The 24,527-nt window shown below is 57.9% G+C and overlaps 7 protein-coding genes across 7 annotated transcripts; 2 read left to right on the forward strand and 5 right to left on the reverse strand.

Annotated features, from left to right (window-relative positions):
- Window positions 1-9: 9 nt before the first annotated feature.
- Window positions 10-1,494, forward strand: RPT5 (26S proteasome regulatory subunit 6A; the record flags this gene model as incomplete). Its single annotated transcript, XM_066772540.1, has 3 exons — window positions 10-320; window positions 370-785; window positions 839-1,494. 3 exons carry the CDS (start codon window positions 10-12, stop codon window positions 1,492-1,494), a joined length of 1,383 nt encoding a protein of 460 aa, XP_066637819.1.
- Window positions 1,495-2,156: 662 nt separating this feature from the next.
- Window positions 2,157-6,006, reverse strand: SLS55_001039 (uncharacterized protein; the record flags this gene model as incomplete). The annotated part of the gene is made up of 5 exons (XM_066772541.1): window positions 2,157-2,310; window positions 3,189-4,346; window positions 4,403-4,917; window positions 4,966-5,478; window positions 5,596-6,006. The coding sequence occupies 5 exons, from the start codon at window positions 6,004-6,006 to the stop codon at window positions 2,157-2,159; spliced, it is 2,751 nt and encodes a 916-aa protein (XP_066637820.1).
- Window positions 6,007-6,903: 897 nt separating this feature from the next.
- On the reverse strand, window positions 6,904-7,629 carry SLS55_001040 (uncharacterized protein; the record flags this gene model as incomplete). Its single annotated transcript, XM_066772542.1, has 4 exons — window positions 6,904-6,983; window positions 7,040-7,336; window positions 7,395-7,512; window positions 7,564-7,629. 4 exons carry the CDS (start codon window positions 7,627-7,629, stop codon window positions 6,904-6,906), a joined length of 561 nt encoding a protein of 186 aa, XP_066637821.1.
- Window positions 7,630-8,110: 481 nt separating this feature from the next.
- SLS55_001041 (uncharacterized protein) lies at window positions 8,111-9,111 on the forward strand (the record flags this gene model as incomplete). The annotated part of the gene is made up of 3 exons (XM_066772543.1): window positions 8,111-8,255; window positions 8,352-9,011; window positions 9,062-9,111. 3 exons carry the CDS (start codon window positions 8,111-8,113, stop codon window positions 9,109-9,111), a joined length of 855 nt encoding a protein of 284 aa, XP_066637822.1.
- A 215-nt stretch (window positions 9,112-9,326) lies between these two features.
- On the reverse strand, window positions 9,327-9,764 carry SLS55_001042 (uncharacterized protein; the record flags this gene model as incomplete). The annotated part of the gene is made up of 3 exons (XM_066772544.1): window positions 9,327-9,403; window positions 9,456-9,620; window positions 9,734-9,764. 3 exons carry the CDS (start codon window positions 9,762-9,764, stop codon window positions 9,327-9,329), a joined length of 273 nt encoding a protein of 90 aa, XP_066637823.1.
- A 2,137-nt stretch (window positions 9,765-11,901) lies between these two features.
- Window positions 11,902-15,896, reverse strand: SLS55_001043 (uncharacterized protein; the record flags this gene model as incomplete). The annotated part of the gene is made up of 2 exons (XM_066772545.1): window positions 11,902-12,019; window positions 12,079-15,896. The coding sequence occupies 2 exons, from the start codon at window positions 15,894-15,896 to the stop codon at window positions 11,902-11,904; spliced, it is 3,936 nt and encodes a 1,311-aa protein (XP_066637824.1).
- Window positions 15,897-20,614: 4,718 nt separating this feature from the next.
- On the reverse strand, window positions 20,615-22,527 carry SLS55_001044 (uncharacterized protein; the record flags this gene model as incomplete). The annotated part of the gene is made up of 4 exons (XM_066772546.1): window positions 20,615-20,997; window positions 21,049-21,722; window positions 21,787-21,924; window positions 22,031-22,527. 4 exons carry the CDS (start codon window positions 22,525-22,527, stop codon window positions 20,615-20,617), a joined length of 1,692 nt encoding a protein of 563 aa, XP_066637825.1.
- Window positions 22,528-24,527: the final 2,000 nt, after the last annotated feature.

Genomic DNA, 24,527 nt, shown 5'->3' on the forward strand with positions numbered 1-24,527 from the left:
GCCGCCACCATGTCGACGCTGGAGGATCTCGATGACATTGAGCGCTCGGCCAAGGACGAGAGGAAGGACGACGGCCAGGATGGCAAGAAGCCCAACCAGCCCGGCGACTCGGAGATGAAGGATGCCGACGACCAAAACAAGGACGACGACGTGCTGGACGCCGACATCCTCAACTCGAGCACCCGCGACATCGTCGCCCGCCGCCGTCTGCTGGAGAACGACATGCGCATCATGAAGAGCGAGTTCCAGCGGTTAACACACGAGAAGGCCACCATGCACGAGAAGATCAAAGATAACATGGACAAGATCGAGAACAACAGGTACACGCCCACCCCAACCCTGCCGACCTCGACCAACTAACCACCCTAGACAATTACCCTATCTCGTCGGCAACGTCGTCGAGATCCTCGATCTTGACGTGACCGCCGAAGCCGCCGAAGAGGGCGCCAACATCGACCTGGATGCCACCCGCGTCGGCAAGTCCGCTGTCATCAAGACCTCCACACGCCAGACCATCTTCCTGCCGCTCATCGGCCTTGTCGACCACGAGAAGCTGAAGCCCGGCGACCTGATCGGAGTCAACAAGGACTCCTACCTGGTCCTGGACACCCTGCCTGCCGAGTATGACAGCAGAGTGAAGGCCATGGAGGTCGATGAGAAGCCGACGGAAAAGTACACGGACGTCGGAGGTCTGGACAAGCAGATCGAGGAGCTGGTTGAGGCCGTCGTTTGGCCCATGAAGGAGGCCGAGCGCTTCAAGAAGATTGGCATCAAGGCACCCAAGGGTAACATGCTCCCAGACCCAGCATCCGTGCCTCTGCTAACTCTCCCCTCACAGGTGCGCTGATGTACGGTCCCCCCGGTACGGGCAAGACGCTGCTTGCCCGTGCATGTGCCGCACAAACCGATGCGACCTTCCTTAAGCTCGCCGGCCCACAACTCGTGCAGATGTTCATTGGTGACGGTGCGAAGCTGGTGCGCGATTGCTTCGCCCTCGCCAAGGAGAAAGCGCCCTCCATCATCTTCATCGACGAACTCGACGCCGTCGGCACTAAGCGTTTCGACTCGGAAAAGTCGGGCGACAGGGAGGTGCAGCGAACGATGCTGGAGTTGCTCAACCAACTGGACGGCTTCGCCTCGGATGATCGTGTCAAGGTGCTCGCCGCCACCAACCGCGTCGACGTGCTCGACCCCGCTCTGCTGCGTTCCGGCCGCCTGGACCGCAAGATCGAGTTCCCGCTGCCCAACGAGGAGGCGCGCGCACAGATCCTGCGCATCCACAGCCGCAAGATGACGGTCGACGACAAGGTCAACTGGCCCGAGCTGGCGCGCAGCACCGACGAGTTCGGCGGCGCCCAGCTCAAGGCCGTCTGCGTCGAGGCCGGCATGATTGCGCTGCGCTCCGGCCAGAACAAGATCAGCCACGAGCACTACGTCGATGCCATCCTCGAGGTGCAGGCCAAGAAGAAGGAGACGATCAACATGTTCGCTTAAACGACGGCTGTTTGATGCCTTTTTGGTGGAGGAAGATGATGATGATGACGATGATGGATGGGTGTTTGAGGGAGAGGGAGGCAGGCAGGCAGATCGCGAGTAAGGCTGGCAGCAATTTCTGGCAAGCTACTATAATAGAGGAACGACCCGGCCCCCGTGGCTATGGAATGCAAAACCATTTTTGTCATGAATCATTGACGTGTCCCGTGTAGAAGCATGTCCTGGTGTTCTTCTAAACGATAAAAGGAGCTCGAGGGCCCGAACGACCAAGTAATGCAACTTTGCGGAAACAAGAGACCAAGCATATATAGCAATTCAGAAAGTCCAGGCTGTAACGAGTAGACTTCGAAACCCGGTGGTCTGCTGGCCGCACGACGGCGGTCCAATGTCCAGTCTTGAAATACAGGTGGGGTGGATATCCGTTTTGCCTTTTTTGGTTGGTCCTTTTAGGGCCAAGGGAAGTGAGGTAGACAAGCAGAGACTGCAAGGTCGAACCTCGTGGAATTAACACCAGTGTCTTTTCTTTCTTCTTTGTTCCTCTTTTCCTTTTGTCCACTGCTTAGGCAGGTGTGCGGTCGTGGACGTGGTCGTGGTCGTGAGCGTGGGAACGGGAAAGGGAAAGGGAAAGGGAATAGTTGGCTCGCCCAAAGGTAATGGATTAGTTACTTCTTTGGCTGGGGGGCGGCCGGGAGCGGGTCTTCGCACTTGTTGACCGGGTTTGAAGTAGTAGTAGCCTCCGTGTCTCCACTGGCCTCGACAGGGTTATTTGGGCCGAGGCTGCTGACAACGCGGATGGGGATGTCGTAGGTAATGAAGCTGCCAACAATTGTTAGCTATATCTGGCGTACATAAGTATCCTCTCACAAGCAGGGGTTGATTTACGAGTGATACCGGCATCCGCGGAATGCATATTGCATACCAGGGTAAGGGGGTTCAGAGCCGGATACTGACATGTTTGCAGGGTTACTTGAAGTCATGTAAAATATACTCGATATAGCGTAAGGTTTCGTTGTGCTTTGTTGGATATTTCCGCCGTAACTGTATCTAGCGGTGGTTGTTGGTGAAGAGCTGTAAAGTATGCGTGCTCTTGAGCGGCTTATATAGTATTACAATCCGGGACTCATGACCATCATAATTAGACATTACCTTCTCACACGAACGCTTCAGCCTCTTATACGAATATACGTAACTCCTTTTGGGATACTGCCTGCAAACGCACACAATGCACGAATTCGCAGCAGACCTGGCTATGGTTTTGTTCTTTGCATCCATTACACTCAATCAAGCTTGCCACCCACACCAAGGCACCGTTGCCCCTCACTTCCGCGGGCCTGAGTATTCTATCAGGTTGGCAGAGGCAAGGGTTCGTCATATGCAAATTTTATATACCCTAAACGAAAGAAAAGAAAGGCAGTTCAATGCCACTCATGCAAATTGCGATGCACTGGATCATGTAACAAAGCCCACTTCAGAAATGGCATGACACGCGCAAAATAGGATATCGAACCAACAAGAGACCGCCCCAACCAATGCTACCACAACCCCACTTAGTTCAAATATCCAACCTCTCCATTGGCCTCCCCAGCCCATCAACATCCCTCTTCCTCCCCACACCCTCCCCTACATCCGCCACCTTGACGCAAATCCACGCACTCGCATACATATTGACGCGATCCACACAAGTCCCCGGCCACCTCGCCGCCACGCGCTTCGCCGCGAACCCCTCCCGCTCAAACACATCGACGTACCACGGCCGCAGCGAGGCGGAGCGGAGAAGCACGCGGCCACGGTGCTGCAGCGCGCGGTTGAGGGCGCGGATCTGCTTCGTTGCCGGCGACGTCGCCGTTGCGGAGTCGCAAGGGTGGAACCAGTCCATGCTGTCCATGACGACGGCGATGGTGAGGGTGGCGGGAGCCATGCGGGCGAGGACTTCGTTGAGCTCGTCGGTGTGGATGCGGAGACGGTCGAAGGCGGTGCTGTTGGTGCGTTGCGACGGAGAAGCGGAGGGGGATGATGGGCCGGATGATGAGTCGTTGTGGTAGTCGGGGCGGGGCGAGGCTGTCGTGGAGGAGAAGGGGGACGAGAGCGGGGAAGAAGAAGGGGTCAAAGGCGAGGACTTGGAAAGCTTGATGTGAGCCTTGGGGGTGAGGTAGTCCGGGTGCGAGCGGCGCGTGTAGTGGCCCCTGAGGCAGACCATGTAGTAGTGGTTGTCGTTGCTGAGCAGGGTGCTGTTGACGACGGGGTCGAGTGTGTTCACGGCGTACTGCCAGATAGCATGGCCGGACATGAGGCCGCTGGCGAGTGAGGAGCCGGCGGTGGCAGAGCTCCCTCGTCGCTGCTGGTGAGAAGATTGCTCTGTTCGCGCCGCCTGCTCCTCCCCGTTCAGCTTGGTGTAATCCTCCTCGATCATGTTCCGCTGGTTGGGCGGAACACCCAACGCCTTCCACAGCCACTTCTCGTTGCCAACAACCGTCCAGGCGAGCAGCCTGCTCAGAAGCACCTTTCGAATACTGCGCTGCCAGATTTCCCGCTGCTCGTTCAACGTCTCTGCGGCGCACAGCTTGTCGACCTCTTGCTCGAGACCCATGAACCGCAGTAAACGCCCAACCCACGCCAGTGCAAACCCCGAGCCACCGGTTGAGTACAAGCCTTTTCCAGAGGGCGAGAAGGTCTGCTCTCCGTACTGCAACCAGAACTGGAAGGCAAGGCTGGAAAGGTGTGGTGAAAGCTTGCCGATGAGCAGCTCGCGGAAAGACTCGTGCTTGCCCTCACCAAAGAGCTTCCATACGTCTGCATAACCGAGAGCAGTAAAGGCAGCGACCTTGAGCTCAAGAAGGTGATTCTGGTTCGGGCTGTTCAAGGTGTCGTGGTCAGCGCGGATGTCAAACAGGAAGTCTGTGGACCTTACTTCAGATCGACGGCGTGGATGCGCTTCGGCTTCTCCAGGGCAAACGACAGAATGTTGTCACCAGCACTGGTAATCGCCAATATGACATCATTGGAGCTGACCTGCAGCAGGCGCGCATCGACACGGCTGTCCTCCCACGTGAACGCATAAATGTACTCATGCTTGAACTGGCGGTGCTTCTGCAGCTGGTCATCGTAGAAGATGCGCCAGTGGTGATTCTGGTACCAGCTGGCAGGCAGGGGCAGACTAGCAGCAAGGTTGACGACAGCCGATTCGTAGGCCTTGCTGTGTAGCTCGACACCACTGTCGCGGCGACCAGAGGACCTAGCCTGGAGATCAAGGGCAGATAAGAAGGGTGACTCGGTAGCAGCGGCGTCGATCTCCGCGAGCCTGGCGTGCGAGGAGCCACTCTCCTTGGAGCAGCCCACCCAGACGTAGTAAGGGATGCGGACACCAAGGAAGTGGTTGCGAGCGTTGACGTTGAGGATGGTGCCGAACTTGTACTCAAGATAGTCCTGTACTCGTCAGCCTCAGGCTTCACCCAGCCGTGTTTCTGCACGCACCCTTCTTGCCGGCTCAAGGTTGACTCTATCAATCTCGAACCACGTCCTCCAGAAGACGCGCGAGAGCCACATGCAGTGTCTGTCTATGACGCCTCCAACATAGTTTCTGCTCTGGAAATCCACCTTGCTCTGAACATAGAAGTCAATCACGCCAATGATGCCGTTCGGAGAGAGTAGAGAGGAGAGCGAGTCGATGACTGGGTAGAACTCGGGGATCATAGACAGAGCATAGCTCATGGTTACGAGCTCCGCGCCAAAGGGGTTCGTGCGGGCCTCTGACATGTACCCATGGATTACGGCCGTCTCATGAACCGGCTCGTGGTCGGCGAGGTGGAAGGTGCGCGCGTCCTGGCAGATAACCTTGACGTTGGTCCAACCCAGGTGCGCGAAGCGGGCGCGGGCGATGTCGCAGAGAGAAGGCGACAAGTCGACGAGGTAGACGGAACGGAAGAAACCAGGCACATCAACAAACTGGGCCATCTGCTCGATGTTCCAGCCCGTACCGCCACCAACCTACGCGGCGCATCAGCATCGCCGGTCACGTCCCGTATGATGGGGTCCCCTCGCAGGGGCAGGGTCGCTGCGGCGATTACGAGACACTTTCAACATGCGAAACAAGGTTGTACTTACATCGACCCAGACGGGCTTTCGTGGATAGAGCCCAGCATTGGCCTTGTGGTGCAGCTGGGCTGCGACTAGACCGAGCATGTCGTTGCGGCCATGGAGGAGCTTGGCGCGGGTGGCGTCGTAGACGGAGGCCTGTTGCTTGTAGAAGCTCTCCAGAGCATCCTGCTGACTACCATTGCCGTCACCCGAGTGTGGCTTGAAAAAGCAGCCCCAGATGAAACGGAGATAGGCTTCGACTGCGTTTGGCGGGCGGGCGGACTTTCTCCTGCCGGGCTGGTCCCAGCGGAAGCCAATGTACAGAATGAGGCCAAGGAAGGCGACATAGCCAACGAGGAAAAGAGCAACTTGGACGTCGGCACAGAATGGAAGGCGGATGCCCGGAAGAACCCCGAGATCTGCGAGTGCGAGCGTCATGTTGAACGGTGAGGGCGATGGCAAAGGAAGTGTCAAGGCGGGGGCGTAACCATGGATATGTCACGGAAGTGGCGGGCAGGGCAGACGGTCGCTAGGTCGGCGCGTCTGCGCGGCAGTGGCGCACATGATGAAGCAAAGGCAGAAGACACAATAACGACACCAATGAGGGCGGGTGGTTGCAAGCACATGTTGCGGCTCTTCTCCGTCACGCTTCGGCGAGAACAGCGGCGGCACGTCAGGGTCCCAAGGCGACGCAGATCGTGCAGACGGTAGCCGCAAGCAGCGCGCAGGAACGGACCTCTTACACGCCTTCATGGCGCCATGTGCGCCGGCGCGTGGTGTTGAGGGGCAGCCCAGTGGGGGATCGCTGTGGTGGTTGTTTTGGTTCGGCCAATCATCAGCCGTGTCGTCAGCACGCCGGCCCGATGCCGAAGACGCAGCGCCAGAGTCCTTCCATTTAGGCATTCAAATCACCGAAGCTCTTGCACCTGCAGATGTCTGTCGTCTTTTCCTCGTAATAGCTACCTCCATCTCGCCAGACGGATAACGCTTCTTATTTGGGTAGCTGAGTTTTATTAACATGTCTAGACGTAGACCCCATTTGCTAACATAATGAGCTTGTCGTGCCTCTTTCGAGCCAATCCGTGACCCATCGTAGCAACATCACACGCCCTGAGCGGATGCAAACGTTGAGAATGATGATGGCTGTCGATTGATTGATCCAAGCCGGTCTTGTTCATAACTCCGTGTCCATACATACACATACACGCTGCCACCAACGGCTATGGCGCATTACGCCCTCCAGACTCCAAATTATGCCGAGGCTAAGCCAAAGGTGTTATGAGTACAGCGTCCCATCCGCCGCAAAAGCCTCGCCTGCTCTCGCTCCGCTTCCGCTCATTTGGCGCGGAAGTTCTTCTTGCCGACCGTGAAGGGGACGTAGCGGTACTTGATCATATGCTGGATTTGCCTCCGCACTGCGCACTGTGTTAGATGGACGCTGGCTCGCACCTGCAGCTACAAGGGGACTTACTCGTCAAGCAGAACAGAATCAACCAGTAGACAACCAGAACGGGCCAGAAGACGGGCAAGTCGAACATCACGAACCAGCTGCAGACGAAGCCGATGGCGATGGCCTTCGTGGCCGAGTACCAGAACTTGAACTCGGGAAGCCTCCTCACGAACGGCCGGAACTCGTCCTCCTCCTTGGTGGGCAGCCCGCCCGCCGTGCCGTCCTCCATGCCCTCATCCTGCTCCAGCGCGGGGTCGAACTTGGGCGAGATGAAGGCCAGGAAGAGGTTCAGGAGGTAGATTCCCAGCGAGTAGGCAACTGCGCCGCACGTCGTCAGTCTTTGCTTGCAACCGTTTTCTATCGGTCGTTCCCATACCAATGTACCAGCCTTGCGCAAACACAATGCGCAGACCGAAGATGAGGAAGAGCACGCCGGTGCCTATCCAGCGCTGGGTGACGAAAGGCGTCGACTTGTCGAGATAGGCTTGGTAGATCTTGCGTGGCGTCAGTGAGCGCGCCAATTCCGGACCCGCGACTGTGCTTACCTGGCCATACTTGGTGGTTTGCGCGCTCACGGCGGCAAAGGGGGTCTCGGGCTCAGGCGCGTCCATGATAGCGGAGGTTGCGGCGAGGCAGCAAGAGTCGTCGAGATGGAGGCGCAAGCAGAAGGAGCGTGGGTGGAAGAGGCAGAAGAGAAGGCGTGTCGGCCAAGAGGCGAAGGCAGCGCGTGGATGTGGCTGAGCAAGACACGCAACCTTTTTTTGTCGGAGATGGGAGGGTGGCTCAACGGGCGCTGGCGCGATTCCGAACTGCGCGGCTGGTGTTGCGCCTCCCCCAACTTTGGGACAAGTCGCCTGAAACGATCCGTGCCCCTCGTTGCCTGAGGCATCACTCGCGTCTGCCTTGCCGCTCAGGCACGACGCACGCACGGAGCTATGACGCAGGGCGGCTTCCCTCGGCAATAGCACACGCCCGAACATGTCTGCAGCTGCGCAGCTCCGCCAGAGCTCACAATGCGCAGCGCAGCCCCGCATCTCTCTCTCCCTTCACTGATTTGCAGCACGCGCCCTGTACTCTAGTCTAGCTTCGACAATGGCTTCCTTCCTCGCGTCCCGGCGACTCGCCTCGCAATTCGTCCGCTCGCCAGCTTTCCCCCGCGTTGTCCGATGCTATTCCACCGCGCTGCCTTCATATGAGCACATTCAGGTCTCCTCCCCCAAGCCTGGCGTGGGGTTGGGTATGCTCCAGCTTCCCGGCGATGCTTTGATGTCAGTATGCTAACAATTGCTCTCTATCTCTTTCTCTGCCTTAGTCACCCTTAACCGCCCTAAAGCCCTCAACGCCCTCTTCTCCCCGCTCATCGCCGAGCTCAACGATGCGTTGCGCAAGCTCGACGCCGATGCGGACACTGGCGCCATCGTCATCACCGGCTCCACGAAGGCCTTCGCCGCCGGTGCTGACATCAAGGAGATGAAGGACAAATCGTTTGCCGACGCCTACGGCCGCGACTTCATCGAGGACTGGTCCGACATGACGTCGCAGATCAAGAAGCCCATCATCTCCGCCGTCAACGGCTACGCCCTTGGTGGCGGCTGCGAGCTCGCCATGATGGCTGACATCCTCTACTGCTCCCAGGGCGCCACCTTCGGCCAACCCGAGATCAAGCTCGGCGTCATCCCCGGCGCCGGCGGCTCCCAGCGTCTGACGCGCGCCATCGGCAAGGCCAAGGCTATGGACCTCGTCCTCACCGGCGACAACTTCTCAGGGACCCAAGCGTACGAGTGGGGTCTTGCAGCCAAGATCTTTGGTACCGCGGACGAGTGCGTCAATGGTGCCATTGATACCGCCGCTAAGATCGCCGGCTATAGCAAGATAGCTGTCAAGGCCGGCAAGGAGGTTGTGAACAAGAGTCAGGACCAGGGAATCAGGGAGGGCGTTGAATTCGAGCGGAGAGTCTTCCACAGCTTGTTCGGCAGCAAGGACCAAAAGATCGGTAAGTATGCCCAAGTCCTTTGTTAGGCCGGCCGACTGATGACATGGCAGGCATGGCCGCATTCGCCGAGAAGAAGAAGCCTGAATGGTCGAACGAATGATTAGTGGTAGATAGCAAGTTAATATAATGGCAAGTTTGGCTATGACGGAAATGTTGATCTTTTCGGCGTTCCAAAGCAAGTGTCAATTTAGACCCATGAAATATCTGGGCTCGATCAAGAGTCGCATTTGCTATTACTACATTCGCAAAGTGCAAGAGCAAATGCTCAGCACGTAGTGATCATAACATCATAACCTTCCATCCTTAGACTTTCCTTTACTTGGTGTCGCTGGGCTTGCTAGACACGGTGTCTCCGACCTTATCGGTTCCGGCGCTGACGGTGTTTCCGACGCCTGACATCATCAGCCTCATCTCTCCCGTGATCACTAGGACAGTGATACTCACCCTTGGTGGTGTCTCCAACACCCTTTGTCACGCCAGTGAGGGTGTCACCGAGGCCCTTGCCCACGGTGCCGACAGTCTCACCCAAGGTGTTGGTGACGCCCGAAACACCCTTGCCGACGGTGCCGGCAGCGCTGCCGGCGACGTTGCCTAAGGATCCGAAAATGCCTAATTAGCGTTTAGCAGGTACTTCTGTAAGAAAACAAGCACCCGCAAGAGAAGCAATAAAGGTGGCGATGACGATTGTGAGTGTCGCGAAGGAGAGGTTGATGTATATGTACCTTGCTTGTTCTGGTTCTGATCGGAAGACATTGTGTGTGTGGTTGTAGAAGTCGAGGTTTTGTATGGCAGTGTTGATTTCGCTGATTTCGATCCGCTTTCGAGAGCAGTACCTGGTTGATTCTTGCGATGATGTTGCGATTGAGTACGAAACGGAGGCAGCCAACGGCTGTTAATATAGGCATCAACGGTGGTGGCCCCCGCACGCCGTTCCTTCCTCCGCTCGACCATCCGCAAGGGGGCTATGACGTCTTCATGTCTAGCCAACGCCAACGTTCGCAGTTGGACGATCCACCCGCATCTCGATCCTGATTTGACGAACCTGATGCGCCACCGGGGTCTGACGACAACCGCGCATCAGCTGCATCGGCTGCGCGACTGCGATCGTCAGGCTTGTTCCCTGCAGGGTCCACCGGCTATATGCACACACATCCTACTTTTAGGGGACCGCCGCTTGGGGTATTGCGTCAGATGAGGTAAAGACTCTGTTGTGTCTCACCCGCTATCTGGGCATCTGCTTCTCATCGACGGCCAATCAAAGTTCCTCCACTGATGGCTACTGTTTGCGTGGGAAAGTCTGGAAGTACTGTCTTCATCGCCCACCACAGCCTGGTCTGACCATACTTAGCAAATCTTGGAGGAGGCTTTTGCTCAACACTAAGCGAATCTATCTCAGACCTTCTTCGCCTCTCCTCTCTCCCCTCACGTCTTCTCCAAACACGGCTATCATCATCCCCGCGAGAGCATTACGCTACCCCAACCATCGTCCAATCACACGCTTCCGGGGACATAATATTTTCCTTGGCGCACCCATGCGCCGGTGCTTGCTTCGCACCCCCGCATAACAAACAGATCGCGAGAAACGATGGGGCGTGCGGCGGGAAATAGTATTATCAAGAGAGACCCAATACCTTGGGCACGGGTGTGATGGAAAAGAAAATGTGGGAATGTCATGTCTGAGATACTATATCGCGGAAGGGCCACTTCATTAAGCAGGGCATCGAAAGAAATTGGCATTAATAATAAGATCATCGCTTTGGACGCATATGATCGCCCGAGCCGTTTTTGTTAGCGACGGACGATATAACTCCCCGCTTGTCATGGCCTCCGTGCCTCCCAATCCAATGGTAGGCTCGGTTTAGCGCACGCGACTTGTTTTGATGCCCTTTGCCTAGCGAGGCTCTCATCAATCTAGGTGCGACCATATTATGTCAACTTCCCTCCACCCAAGCTGCAAGTCAGATCAGATCAACAGCTTCACACAAACCATGCACTATAGCCTTGAAATTTTTGGGAACCTCGCATAATTATCTGCGCTCTCTTGTGTACAGAGTAAAGACGACAATGAGGAGGAAAGGAAGATAGGAATCGCAGTGCCCCTGCAGAAGTAACAGCGGTAGCGGTAGGAGAAGAGAAAATCAGCCGGGCAGCTCCATCATTCGTCCGTCTCATTTTCCCGGTCCATTCATACGTTGCGATCATCAAGCCCATACTGCTTTCTTTCTGTGTGGTTGATCGTCACGACGCTCCGCTGCCTTCCTCCACGAGCCCGCACGAAGGAAAAGAAGAACCTTGTCAATCCCAAGCGAGCAACGCTTGTCGCGAAGGCCACAGTAGAAGCCAGCTCGTAGCAGAGCTGGCTGAGAGAGCCTGCTCGCACAGTACATAACAATATCGACAGCCGAACCAAAGGAGCGAGCGGAGCCACGGTGCCGTGTCCCAGGGTGTAGGAGTAAGATGCCAATCGAGCATGTCTGTTTGACCGGCTAGCAACGAAAAGGGCCCCTCCACACCGCTCTTTCTGCTGATGATACTCGCGAAAAAGTCGAATCATTAGGAAATGGAAAATGCCGTCAACGCCGTGGGGTAATGTCCCCGCCATACATAAACGTTCATTGCGCGAGGAAGGAAAAGCAAAGAAGCATTGGGAATTGGAGAAAACACGACGGCCCTTTCTTTTTGCCCAAACCCTGCCCGAAACCCGAAGAAATGGAGAAGAACTTTTGTCTTAAGACAGCCCACGAAGAGACCCACGCGAAAATGCAGCCCGTTCAGATGCGCAAGCAAACCGAAATCTATGCAACTAATGTAGAAAACGGTCGAACCGAGAAGGTCCGAAGAGGAAGAGCCGCGGTCGGAGAAATCAGATGCCGTTGAATGCAAAAGGAATCTATGCTCCAGCACCTTCCTTCTTCTCACCGCCAGCCGCGGCTGGCTGGACCTTGCTCGGCTCGGGAGACGCAGCTTCATGGTTGCCGTCATCTCCGGCCTCAAGAGCTGCTAGCGCACTGTGATAAAGTCAGTCTCTCTGCACTTGCAAACTCACGGAGCCGTTGGGAAAACTTACCTGAACGAGTTCGTATGCGTGGATTGGGTCTCCTTCTCCTTAACAGGTGGGGTTCCGGTGCGGGAAGAGTTGCCAGAGTCGTCGCCGGCTCTGTTCAGACCGCCACCAGGGCCGAGGTTCCTACGGCCGCTGCCACTACGACCGGCAAATAGCGAGGAAGGTCCGAACGTGCCAGGGCCAGAACTGGAGGCGCGACCAGAGGCGTTCTTGGACAGTTTCCTGAGGTCGTCCATGCCCAAAGTGTTGTTCTTGTAGTCCGGCGGGGGCATCATGCCACCACCGGAGAAAGAGCGAACGTCACCACGGCCCATAGCCGGGCGACCGCCACCACCACGAGGCGGATTGCGCGACCTCTCGAGGTCGGCTTGCTGCTGAGCCTTGAGAGCCTCCTCGTGAATCTCCTGGAGCGTCTTGGGGCCCTTGGCGTCGTCCTTCGACTTCCAGCCCTTCCTCCTCAATTCGACCAGATCGAGCAGCATGAAGTGCATACGGCTGGGGAGGGCGGGCAGATCCTTGACCTTTTCGATGCGCTCAAAGTAGGCGCGGATCATCTGGGCACCAGCTTCGCTGGTCTCCATGGTGGCACCAACGGTTCGCAGTAGCTTGACCAGAGACTCAATGTTGGACTCGTCAGGGACTCCCTCGAAGTTCAGCAATCTCATGACACACTCGTGCATGATGCGGACCGTAAGCATGCCGAGCTTGTAGAGCTCACCAATAAACTGAATGAGACCAAGACCCTTTCTCTTCGCGGCGGCAGCAATGTAGTACTCTTCGCTGAGCATGGCAGCCTCTTCGCTTTCGCCCTCTTTCCTCATGGGCAGATTGGCCTCCCAACCCCGCTCGAAGTCTTCTTGGCAGCGGTTGAGTAGGTATTTGCGGAACAGGTTGCCACCAAGGACGGGGTTGCCGTTCTTGTCGCGAACGTTTTCATCCTTGATGGCCGGGGACATGGTCTCAAGCATCCGCTTGCAGAACTTAGCGTACATGGAAGCCCAGTGAGCTTCGTCGCAAGCCTTCTCAAAGGTAAGCTGGATGACTTGGCGCAGGGTCCTGCCATCGCTCTCATTCTCGGACTGCTTAGCAATCTCGAGAATTTGATCCGCAATTCTGTCGAATTTCTCCGGAGTCATCTTGTTGAGAGCTGCCTTGACCTTCCTCTGCACGACATCTGGGGTAAGATTGCCCGCAGCAAGGTTAACCTGGGCAGGCTGCGTAAGACTAGTCGGAACCCAGCCAGTATTCGACTTAACCAGGGGCGCAATATCAGCGTTAGCGGTCAGAGGCATGGTCTTCTCCTCGTTCATCCTTGAGGGGTTACCACGACGGCTCGGCTGCTTGCGACCACTGCCAGAACGAGGCGAGTTGTTAACCGCGGGAGCGTAGGACGAGGCAGAACGACCGCCAGCAAGAGCCCCACCAGGAAAACTGCCAGTGCGAGCGCTGAAGTTTGCCATAGGGTTGGCGGAAGAGCTGCGAGATCCCATGCCGTTGGCCATGTTGAACCGCTGCTCGGAAGTGGTGCCACGAGGCAGAGTACGGTTGCCGCTGCCGGCGGTCATTGCGAAGTTGCCAATGGATCCTCCAGGTAGCGGCATTGTGTTGCGAGAGCCACGGCTGCCCATGCCAGAAGGAGTGCGGGCGGATCCAGGGCGGGCAGAGTCGCCACCTTCGCCAACCGTTTCCCTGACTTTGTTGTCCCAGTCGACTGAAGGCTTCTCCTTGAAGACCTCCTGGAACTGTAGCAGGAAGTCCTTGTCATACTTGAAGCCCTTGCCACCACGGCCCTGGTTGAGCGCAGGGTTCGGCGACTTGACGCCCTCAGGATACTTGAGGTCGTCGGCTTGCACTCTCAGGAAGCGAGCAGATTTAAGGGCCTGCATACCAGGAGTAGGCGCCGGAGGCTCGACAGGCTTGCGAGTCTCAAGCTTAAGAGCAGCAGGCTTTGGCTTGGCGGCAGCGGCAGCCACCTTCGAAGCAGGCTGCGCAGGCGGGGGCATGGCATCCGAAGCAGCAGCAGACTCGGCTTCGGCACCAGGTCCAAGCGTCGGCTTCTTGAGAGAAGCGAACAGCTTGGCAGCCTCGGCCTTCTCCTCCTCGGTCTGCTCCTTCTTCTCGCCGCGCTCCTTCGCGAGCTCGCGCTCCTCTGCTTCACGCTCAAGACGCTTCATCTCGTCATCAGCATTCTTGGCGGCCTCTGCGGCCTTAGCCTCAGCCTCCTCCTTTTGCTTCTTCTTCTTTTCTTGGAAAGCCTTTTCGCGCTCTTCTTCCTCACGCTCAGCGGCCTCCATCTCGGCAATTTCGCGCTCGAGGCGCTCATCCTCCTCCTTGCGGAGACGCTCTTCCTCGGCCTTCTTGGTGGCTTCATCGGCCTGCTTAGCGGCTTCATCGGCCTGTTTGGCAGCCTCCTCCTCGGCCTCCTTAGCCTTCTTCTCCTCTGCCTCCTTCGCCTTCTTCTCTGCCTCCTTGGCCTTCTGCTCAGCCTCTTCCTTGGCCTTCTTCGCGGCCTCTTCCTTCGCAGCGGCCTCAGCAGCTTCACGCTCCTTTGCGGCCTTCTCCTCGGCTTCAGCCTTGTCCTTGGCTGCCTGTGCTTCCGCTGCCTCCTTCTCTTCTTTCTCCTTCTTCTCTTTGGTTAACCTCTCCTCTTCGTCCTTCCTGCGCCTTTCCTCAGCGAGCTGCTTCTGGAACTGCTCTTGGAATTCCGCCTTCTTCTCTTCGGCGGTCTTCTGCGAAATGCTGTCCGTCCGACCGTGCTGAGAATTGGCGCTGGGAGCGCGTGGGGGAGGGGTAGGGGTGGAGGAAACAACAATAGGAGACTTGGAGGGCCCCGGAGCGGGGGAAGAAGACTTCTTCTCAAAAGTTACAACCTCACCATCAGGGTTCTTGATGATAATTCCCTTGCTCTTAGTCCTCGCGGGTATCGTGAAGTTCGAAGAGGGTGCGGGACTGCTAGAGCTCTGGGTCGGAGTGTGCGAGACGTGGCTAGCGGCAGTCATCGACGGCGTTTGGGGGTTTGCCATAGTCGAAGGGGGACGTTCGGAAACCTGCGAGTTTGTGCGCGACATGCTCTGTGCATGAGGTGCGGTATATTGAGCTGGGATGAACGGCTGTGCGGCGTGGGGCGCATGGTTCATGGGGCGAGGGCTCGGGGGAGCGCCGGCCTGGAAGGGCATGCCAGGGTGCATGTAGGCAGGAGCGGGTTGGTAGTAGGGGTTGAACTGAGTCGGATCGAGATGCTGAGGCTGCATCCCATAAAAGCCCTGAGCCTTGAGTTCTGTTAGAATGTCTTCGAAATTGCCGTTTTCTGGCGTTATTGTTGGAAAAGTGGAAAGTTGGGTGTTGAAGGTGTGCTGAAGTTCAGTCGAAGAGACGACTGAATAGAGTGCAAGGTGCGAAGGTTGGCGGCTAGTCGTTGAAGTTTCGACTGGCCCAGAGATGCTGACAAGGGTGGGAGATTTGTTTTTTACATTTGGTTGGAACTGGTGCGGGTAGCCAGGGTACGCAGCGTGGGGCATCTGCGGTTGGTTGGCAAACTGCGCCTGTGACTGCATCGTAGCCGGAGTCATGGCAGGACTGCGGTTCTGGCGGTAGGGTGATCCCATGGGACCGCCCTGACCCTGGAACCCGCCGGGCATAGGGCCGCGCATCTGGTTGAGGGGTTGGCGGAACTGCGGGCCTGGTGAGGGCGCGTTGTACCCTCCGTTGTAACCCCGACCGCGACCGGCCTGGGGTACGAAGTTGCGGTTCATTGCTGGGTTGCTCATATCGCTGTGTGCAGACTGCGAGGACTCGCGGCGCAAGTGTTGAGCCTGCGGCATTGGCGGTGGGCCCTGTGGGGGCATAGAAACGGGTCGGCCCTATTAAGTATCGAGAATCATCAGCGCGCGTGAACCACAGCATAGGGTCACAGTCCTTTGTATGATAAAGCGGGAGAGCAGGTGAGGTTTTTTGCAAGTGATGAAAATGAACAAACAGGCTCTGACGAGGTAACACGAGGTGAGGTGAGCATACCGATTGGCCGCCATTTTCGCCGCCCATGGATCCGAAGCTCAAACCGTTGCCCTGGCCTTGCAAACTGGCAGGCGGACGCCCGCCGCTCGCAGGCGGCTGCGGAATGGGCGAGGGAGAGGTCGCGGGCGAGGTGATGCGCGGATTAGGCGTGCTGTTCTGCGGCGCCTGGGGAACGCTGTTCGCAATGGCAGGCGAGCCACCTGCGTTCATAGAACCGAAGCTGATGTTGGGGCGGTTGTTGGAGCCGTTGGCCATGGGGCCAGAGGTGCCAGCAGCGCTGATAGTCATGGAAGAGGGCTTGCGTCCGTGGGCAGGAGCTCCATTGGCGATCGGCGCAGGGCCGACGGCCGGAACGGCGGGCTGGATTTGACTTTTGCCGTTCACAGAGCCCGTCTTTCCATGCTGTGCAGAGCCCACCGCCACTTGGGGAGTGCTAGAAGCGATCGCGGGAGGCGAAGCAGACTTCTTTGTCGCAGCACTGGCGTACGACTTGGCGGCGGGCTGAGCGGCGCCAGCGACAGAGGGCGACGTCGTTCCGGTGGATTGGTTGGAAGCGGCGTTGGCGGTCTGCGCGGCGTTCGTCGTGGGGTTCGTCGCGGGGCTAGAGCTGCTCATTTATCCGTTTGCTGGAGGGTTGAGGCGGACGAGCGGACGGGTGCGATTAAGCGGAGGCGACGGAGGGCGGACTCGGACGATGGCGCGCGAATGTCAAACTCGACGGCCGGGTATTACGGGAGGTCGCTCGGAGTGGAGAGCGGGGAGGAAAGGAAACGCTCGACAAAAACCAGCACAAGCGAAGTGAAGGGCGAGGTGTCGTCGGTGCACACCTGCGGCTCGGAAGACACGACGACCGGTGAAAGTGTCGTGGACTGGTGCTCACGTCGGATGACGGGGCAGACAAGTTCCAGAGGAGACTCTGCGAAACTGTCAAATGCGGCCGTAAACTGCTTGCGCAGAGGGGCCGACTTTTCTCAGGTGGGAGGTGTTGGTTGATGAGAAGATGATGAAAGGGTGTGCGCTGGGCGAGGCACTGGGAAGTTTTTTGAGCCGGGCTTGGCACAGGGGCCGCCCGCCGTCGCCCAACACCACCACCCGCCAGCGCGCAGCCAGCCCGTCAATCTCCACCGCACAGGAATCGCGCTGGGCTGCGCTGAATCATCCGACCGCCCAGCCTGTACCGCCCAGCCCGCGACCCTTTGCGCGACGGACGGCGGGCGTCACGGGTGCTGCCTGCCAATCGATGCGCCCCGGGCGTGCTACATCATCGCGCGCACAGCGCTCGCCCCAAGGATACGGCCCAGAGTCTGTTGCACAGCGTGCATGACTGGTGCCGCCGCCCTCAGCCTTGCCGGTGCGCGTCCAATCCTCTGCCCGGCGGTCCAGCCGCACCGTCGGCCGCGCCAGAAACGCAGCTCGTCGCCTCCAGCGCGGCCCGTCATTACTGAGTTGCACCTCGATTATTGCTTTTCAAGCGCGGTCCAGTCGTCGGTGCGCCGTCTCTCGCCTGCCGGCGGCGACGGGCGGGCGGCCGAGCGAAACACTCAAAGCTTGCCCACCTGCGCCCACCCACGAAACTGTTGCTGTTGAGTGCTCCAGTCGAGCATCACCCGGCACATCCGTCGCTCAACCGTCGCAATTGAGCTGCCGTCTCCGCAACGAGCCCAATGCGTTCCGTCACGTCCTTGGTCCGGTTCGCCCTGTGGTCCCCAAGCCATCGCCACCGTTGGCCACACTAACTGGAATGGACCACTCAGAGGGAGCTTGGACTTCGCGCGGCCTTTCCTGCGCTATCTCCGTCGGACCTCGAGCCTGCTGCCTTGCCCCACGCTTGCACAGGATTGCAAACAACTGCCGACCAGACCGTCGCGCAACGCCGCCAGTGCTGGCAAATCCCGTGAGTCACTGTCGGTGACTGAGCCTCAGGCCAGCAAAGCAGTCATCGTGTCCATGACACCAAGACTCCAGCGTGGCCTCAGCGTTCTTGGTCGCATACGAGGAGAAAAGTCGCTGGACAGAGCCGGCTTGTTGTTCCAAGGCAGCCACAACAGTGGCTGCGACGATGCGCTTCGTGACTCACGTAATATCGGTCAGGCATCAGACTGCTGATGATGTAGCCGCCAGATCAGACCTACCTAGGGATGAGCTTATCTCCACCCACGTGTGCCGCGCCCACATCCAGTCTGCCGCCGTCTGCCATTGGCAGGAAGATTCTTTCCTTGGGGAAGATGGCAGAAGTTTGACCCAGGTCGTCGCCCGCCCACAGTCGCGCACTCTCATTGGTCGCGTGGGATGCCCGCCGCCACGACCGGGACCTCATTGTCTCCCCGCAACCGCGCTCCCCAAACGGCAGGTCGGGCCTAGTCGGCGGCCATCGGCTAGGCAACCGCCTCCTCCCTCGAGCGACTTCAATGCGCGTCCTGCCGGCCCGCGGCAAGGTTCCCGCGGAGGTGCTACGTTTGCGATACTGGCGGCAGAAGAGCTCCGCAAGCGCACTCCGGCTTCCCGCTTTCCCGACGGATAATGTGGTTGAGCATGGGCGCGTCTAAATAGCATGTAACTGCTTGCTCGCCTGCGACGCACGTGAAAGGAGCCTGGCCGCGAGCTGCAAGTAATCGGCTTATAGCCAAAGCACCTTGCCCATAGCAGGAGCCGCCACCTCGCCTGTTGGTGCCTGATTGGTGAGGCATTTTCATGCCTCAATTCATCCACTACTGCGAAGTTGCACGCACTTTGATCCCCTCCCCGCCACCGTTGGGTGGCGCATGCGGCTAATGACTGACCGCGAGGCAATAGGGTTGCGCCGCGATCGCCGCCAAAGTGGGTTCAAGATTGATGAAATAACAGCTGTCAACCAGGTCGGGGTGGCACACCTCACGCCCTGCGTGGTGGCGCCCGGCGTTCAGCCGCAACCTTCTCGAACGCCCGGCCCCCTGAAGTGCCCTCTAAAACGATCTTCTGGCCGTTGACATGATCCTTAAAGCTGATCAATTAATACCAGCCCTACTAATGTGCTAAGATCTACGGCACCCGGCAGCCTTGTCACTTCGCCGCCCATGCCTGAATATAGCTGACGCAGCGCCACACGCTTATTCCCTGACGAGAGTCAAGGGCCCTCAGATAGATGGCACGCCAGCCGGGGGGTCACCGTGTGTCTGAGCTTGCGGAGAACCGTCTTGGGCCCACGTTTGATCCTGGCCCTCGATGATCATTGCGTGAGACTAGCGTTGAGGCAAAGTTCAGGGCGCCCTTCCCAAAACCTGTTCCACAGGCACGTCACCGCTTCTGAACTCGAGGCTTTCGATCATACGAGCTTGGTTCCTCGTCATGGCCCTCATTGCCCTCGCCCCCCTTTATTTATTTCTTTCTTTTCTGCTGGGGAGGACACCAATGGGAAGGGTTTCAAGGTGCAGCTTCCGTCCTGCCTCCACCCATGACTGTGTTTCATGATTTCGAATTCTCTCCAGTTACTATACACTCCTTCTTGTGTTACAAAGTAACAGAGTGCGTAAGTTGATACACTAAAGTCCGACCTATTCATCCAGGATCTCGGGTCAGGTACATCCGCGCCTTTCATAGAATCACAGCAGCCCCAGCCCTGGCAACAACATAATAACGTTAGTAGACGACGGTTGGTCACTTGAGCCCAGAAGAATAAACTTGTCGATGTGCGTTTCGACAACAGTGTTCGCGTTAAGACACTATTGAGTTATACAGCTTGTAGCCTACAAAGGAAAATTTGCAACCAAAATTTGGAAATTCAGCCCATCCTCCCTACAAAACACCTAGAAATCAAACACAGTTCGAAAAATTGTGAAAAAGACCAATCCGAAAAAGTAGTTTCGAAGCTAGCGGCCCTGTGTGACGCACTGCGCCATTAAAATGAGGATAGTGTTGCCACACGAGAAAGGAAATGGATGGGAAAAAAGATCACTTGGAACGAGAAAAAGAACAGAACAAGAAAGAATGAAAGAGTGTGAAATGGTGAATGTTGATACAAGGCGCAGAAAAGAGCTTGAAAATAAGGTACAAAAAGCAAAAGCTGCGGCCTAAGTAAAGTCGAGAATTTGAGTGTTTGGAAGTAGAAGAGTAACAGGAGCGTGTGCCGCTGGGTAGGCGTATACACCCCTGGTGCCTAGATGAAAGTAATGGTGTCTTGTAGGGGAAGAGTAAGGTTGTTCATAACCAAACAAGCCTTCTACCTCGCGGGAATGTCCGTGGGTAAGAAGTCCTCCAAAAAATTGCTTTTGTCGAAACATCGATGCTGTACGAGACTCAACAGTGTGTAGTCTCGATGATAGAGGGCCAAGGAAATTCGTTCCTCGAATCCATACTAGTTGAAGACGACCTATCCTTGATCTTTGACCAGCTCTAGTGCTGGGTGTGATCAACAGGTTCGCCAAAGAAATTCATACGTCGGATCCATGCTGTTCCAGGTCGTATTTACAACCTGTGCTTGCAATATGCGTATTCGCTGCGTGGTTGTGCTGAGAAATGGCCACGTTATGAAAAGAGCTTGAAGTGCTTTTTAGTACTGGTGCGGCAATCCACTGCCTTCGGTCTGCTGATTCGAGCCTTCAACCTCGCTGAAGACAGGCGCTGCTTGATACTGATCGTTCTGACCGGCTTGAGGAGCCTGGCCGTACGGGCCGTTGTAACTTGGCGAGTTGCTGAACGTGGAAACGGTGTGAGGCGCGCTCATCAGAGGAGATTGATTGTATGCGCCCGCCGTGGAAAGCGGCGAGCCTTGGTAGTTGGGGAAGGTGGCCGATTGCGGGTTTGGCGGGCCAGGGGTTCGGCTGGTCTGATAGTGAGCGCTGTGCTGGGACAGTTCAATGCGACGAGGCACGGTGCTGGAGAAAGAACGCATGCGCTGTTGGGCGCCAGACTGGAACCCAGGAATGTGCGAGTCTAGATAGTGGTCAGCGAATGCTAGCCGGCTGCCGACTTGCTTTTACTTACAAGAATATCCTAGCCCATACGGAACGTTTGATCCTGGCAAACTGGTACTGGGGAGGCCCGTAGGAGGCATGCGATGCTCGCCCATGCTGGTGTTTTCGGCATGCTGGCCTGGCTGAAGGTTCGACTGGCTGAGAGTGCCATCGTTGCTGTATGACATGCTCGTCCTCAGGGGAGAGCAAAGAGACTCAGCCCTGGTACGAGCCATACGGTCATGCAACTGCAACCGCGGAACCTGAGGGTACTGCGGATACGGTGAAGGCGCAGGCACAGCGCCAACATAAGGGTTCGGTCGGCGTGGGCTGGTCTCCATGGATTGCGAATAAGCGAAGGGGTTCGGCTCGCCAGTTGCGGAGACGGGTGACGAAGTGTCGGTGGCAGATTGTGGAGGCGTAAATGAATAGCCCCCAAACGGTGGAGGAACACCAGCTGGCGACATCTGCGGGCCCTCAGGGAAACGACGAATGCTGTCCAGGCTCAGAGGCCGGACCATGTTGCCTTCTGGAAAACTAGGTGAAAAATTTGTGGCAGGCGAAGCCATGGGTGTTCCAACACCATGACCGGCCGAGCCAAATGGAGAATGTAGCGCCTGGGCCATATCGAAATCATCGGGAAGTGCTCTTGACCTCATCATGCGCTCGCGATCATCGCTCGTCAAACGCTTGAGCTTAGCTCTCCTGTAAAATCGTTCGGAATTAGCGACCTTTCAAGCCCGTCCAAGAGGCGCTTCGAGTGCTCTACCTGTTCTGGAACCACACTTGCACCTGGCGTGGGCTCAATCCTGGAATCTCTCTGGCAAGGCGTTCACGGTGCGCAGCATCTGGGTGTGCCTGCCGGGCGAACTCGCTCATCAGGAATCGAGTTTGGTTGTGCGTAAGCCTGGTTGGAACGTTGTCAGCGCGGATTCAGTGATCCAACAAATGAGATGGTGGTTTCCACCACAGGCCATCTGCCTCGAACGGTTCAGCTTTCCACGAGGACGTACCTGAATCTCTTCATCTTCCGCTTTTGCGCCCGTAGCTCGGCGGCGGTCATCGGCTTAGAATCGTCGCCCTCATCGGCGCTCGCAGAGAGGCCAGCATCATTGTCGGCCTCCCTTTGGCCCCGTTCTCCCTCCGGGGAGGGTGGCGTCAGCCTCGAAACTGGGCTCGCGGGGGCCGAGCCACCATAGGTCACGTTCGGCAAAGATGACCGCGGCGACCCCTCCAGATTGCTGATGGTGATGCGATCTCTCTGAGGCTGCGGAGACGCAATGGACTGGTCGGAGGCGGCGGGTTGTTGGGTGGCGGAGTGATGTGGCTGGTGGTTCAACATGTAGGGAAAGCTCTTGTGAGTGCGCAGCGGCGGGCGTTTCTGGGCGTCAAGAGAGAGTCCAGATACCTCGGAGTACTGCAGGCCCATGGTCCCGTCGGTTGCGTCTCCTGGTTTCGATCTTTGGCTGTGCCACTCAGACTCAGCGTGAGTCGCGGTGTACGCAGACATTCGCGGCGAGCTGGGTGGTGAGAGCGGTACGGAAAGGATTCCGTCAACCATTGGCAGATTGGGACTGAAACTTGGATGGAGAAGTCGTATGGAAATTGAGCTCGAGTGTGGCTGGACACGGAAGCTTGCGGTCAGTCAAGGCGGTTGGGAGGGCCAAACAGAGAGAGGGCTACGTACAAGCTGTCTCGATGCAGGATGCCGGGGTGCTCGAGATCGAATGACCAGCGAGCAAGGATGGCCGGCGGGAGCGGCTACAGGCGTCCTGAGCGACCCTTGCAAGTCGCAGGTTTCGTGCAGTGTGCCCCGAGGCGTGCGCTGTTGCAAGCCTTTGCAAGCACTGGGGCTTTGCAGGCGAAAAGCAAGAAAGAACAACCCAATGCGGGGTACGCTTCTGGAAAGACGACTTCGTGCGGGCTTCCGTGCAACTTCAACACGGCCGGAACGGCTCGAGCAGTCAGACAGATACGGCGGGCGTCCTCAGCAGGGCGGGCCTATGGTTTGTGGGATTACTCCGTTCGCGTTTGCCTTGGGGGTGGAGGGCCCGATTGCCGTTTCGACGGGCAAGATGAAGCGAGCTTCCCTGCAAGCAGCACGCAGCGCGGTCAAGGCCTTCGCGGCAGCGGTGTCAAGTTGACAGGCCGGTGGAGGATTGAGTTTGGCGTAGCTCTGCCCCGGCAGTGAGCGTGCAAGGCGTATTGGCGGCGACTAGATATCTGCGATGCTAATGGCGCGGCGCACGGCGGCTGGGCCAGGGTCCACACAGGCAGAGTCTGACAGGCACGAGGATACATCAGCGCTTAGCCCACGCGGCAGGAGGGGCGCGGCCATACCAAGAAGAAGTAACGGTGGGTGGGCGTCGAGGCCGGGTAAATCGAGGGCGTGAAGAATCGAAAAGCGAAGCAACGATCGGACGGGCTCGCGCCAACAACAGGGCAAAAACGAAAGCAACAGGCGAAAGAGAAGACGCTGAGGTTACACGGCGCAGGACATCACTGGAAGGCAGTCAGCAGGCAGCTGTTAAAAAAGTTGGGCGCACGCAGAGCGGTACCTCGGGACGAACTCCTAGGGGAAGAGAGAGGTGACGCATCAGCGGACCCGCGAATGCTAGGCTTTTGGGACAGACGGGAGGCCAAGCATCTCGCCTTCGACAAGCAGGAGGGTCCGACTACACGGCTCGCTCCAGGACGGACAGGGAGCCAGACGGGTTGCGCCGAAGAGCACAGGTGATCCGTGGCGTGCAGCGCAGGCCTGGGCGGAGCGGCAGGCTCATTGGCCTGAGCGAGCACGGGAGCCTCGAGGACCCGCCGCGGTGAAGCAGGGCTCGGCAACGCTTGTTGCGGGGTCTCTGGCCGGCGGGCATGCCAGCTCCAGCTGGGAAGCATCCATGATCCGGGCGGCTGTTCCTGGCCTGCCTGATTCGGGCCCGCCCTCGGTACACGCCCTCTAGTCAGGGCGGGTCGCCAGCACCGGCAGCACGAGGGAGATTGCGTCAGGAACAAGAATAACGTGCATCAGCCCTGAAGCCTCGCGCTGCATGAATGTCCGCCTCCCCATCTGCGTGCGCGGTGGGGAGCTCGATTGCCGACCTGGGCTGGCCGCCCGCCCCCCGGCTGATGCGCACGCACGATCGTTGACTGGAGCGAGCATGCCACGCCAGGCTAGACTTGCCGCCGCCGCCGGTACATCATGTACTAGCGGCTCACAGATCTCGACGTAGAGATCTCGCGTTTGGGGCACTCTCGGGCCGCCACCGACACCGCGCGGCGAGCCGACTCTCCAGACGCAGGCCGCCAGCGCGGGCGGACGTCCTCGAGCGGGCCTATTCGTGCCCGGTGGACACGAGCGTCATCTCGCGCGTAGAGGAGCCGGCGAGGGAGCGCTGCGGGCACCGACTTGGCGGCGCCGCGCTGTCGCCACGGAACAGGGGCGAGCAGGGCGGAGGCGTCTGGGGGCGCGTTCTGCTCGACATACGCGCGAGAGCCGGCGACACGGCGGCGAGC

Source organism: Diplodia seriata (assembly GCF_021436955.1).
Source record: "Diplodia seriata strain FDS-637 chromosome Unknown scaffold_1, whole genome shotgun sequence".
In the NCBI taxonomy this organism is placed as follows: Eukaryota; Fungi; Ascomycota; class Dothideomycetes; order Botryosphaeriales; family Botryosphaeriaceae; genus Diplodia; species Diplodia seriata.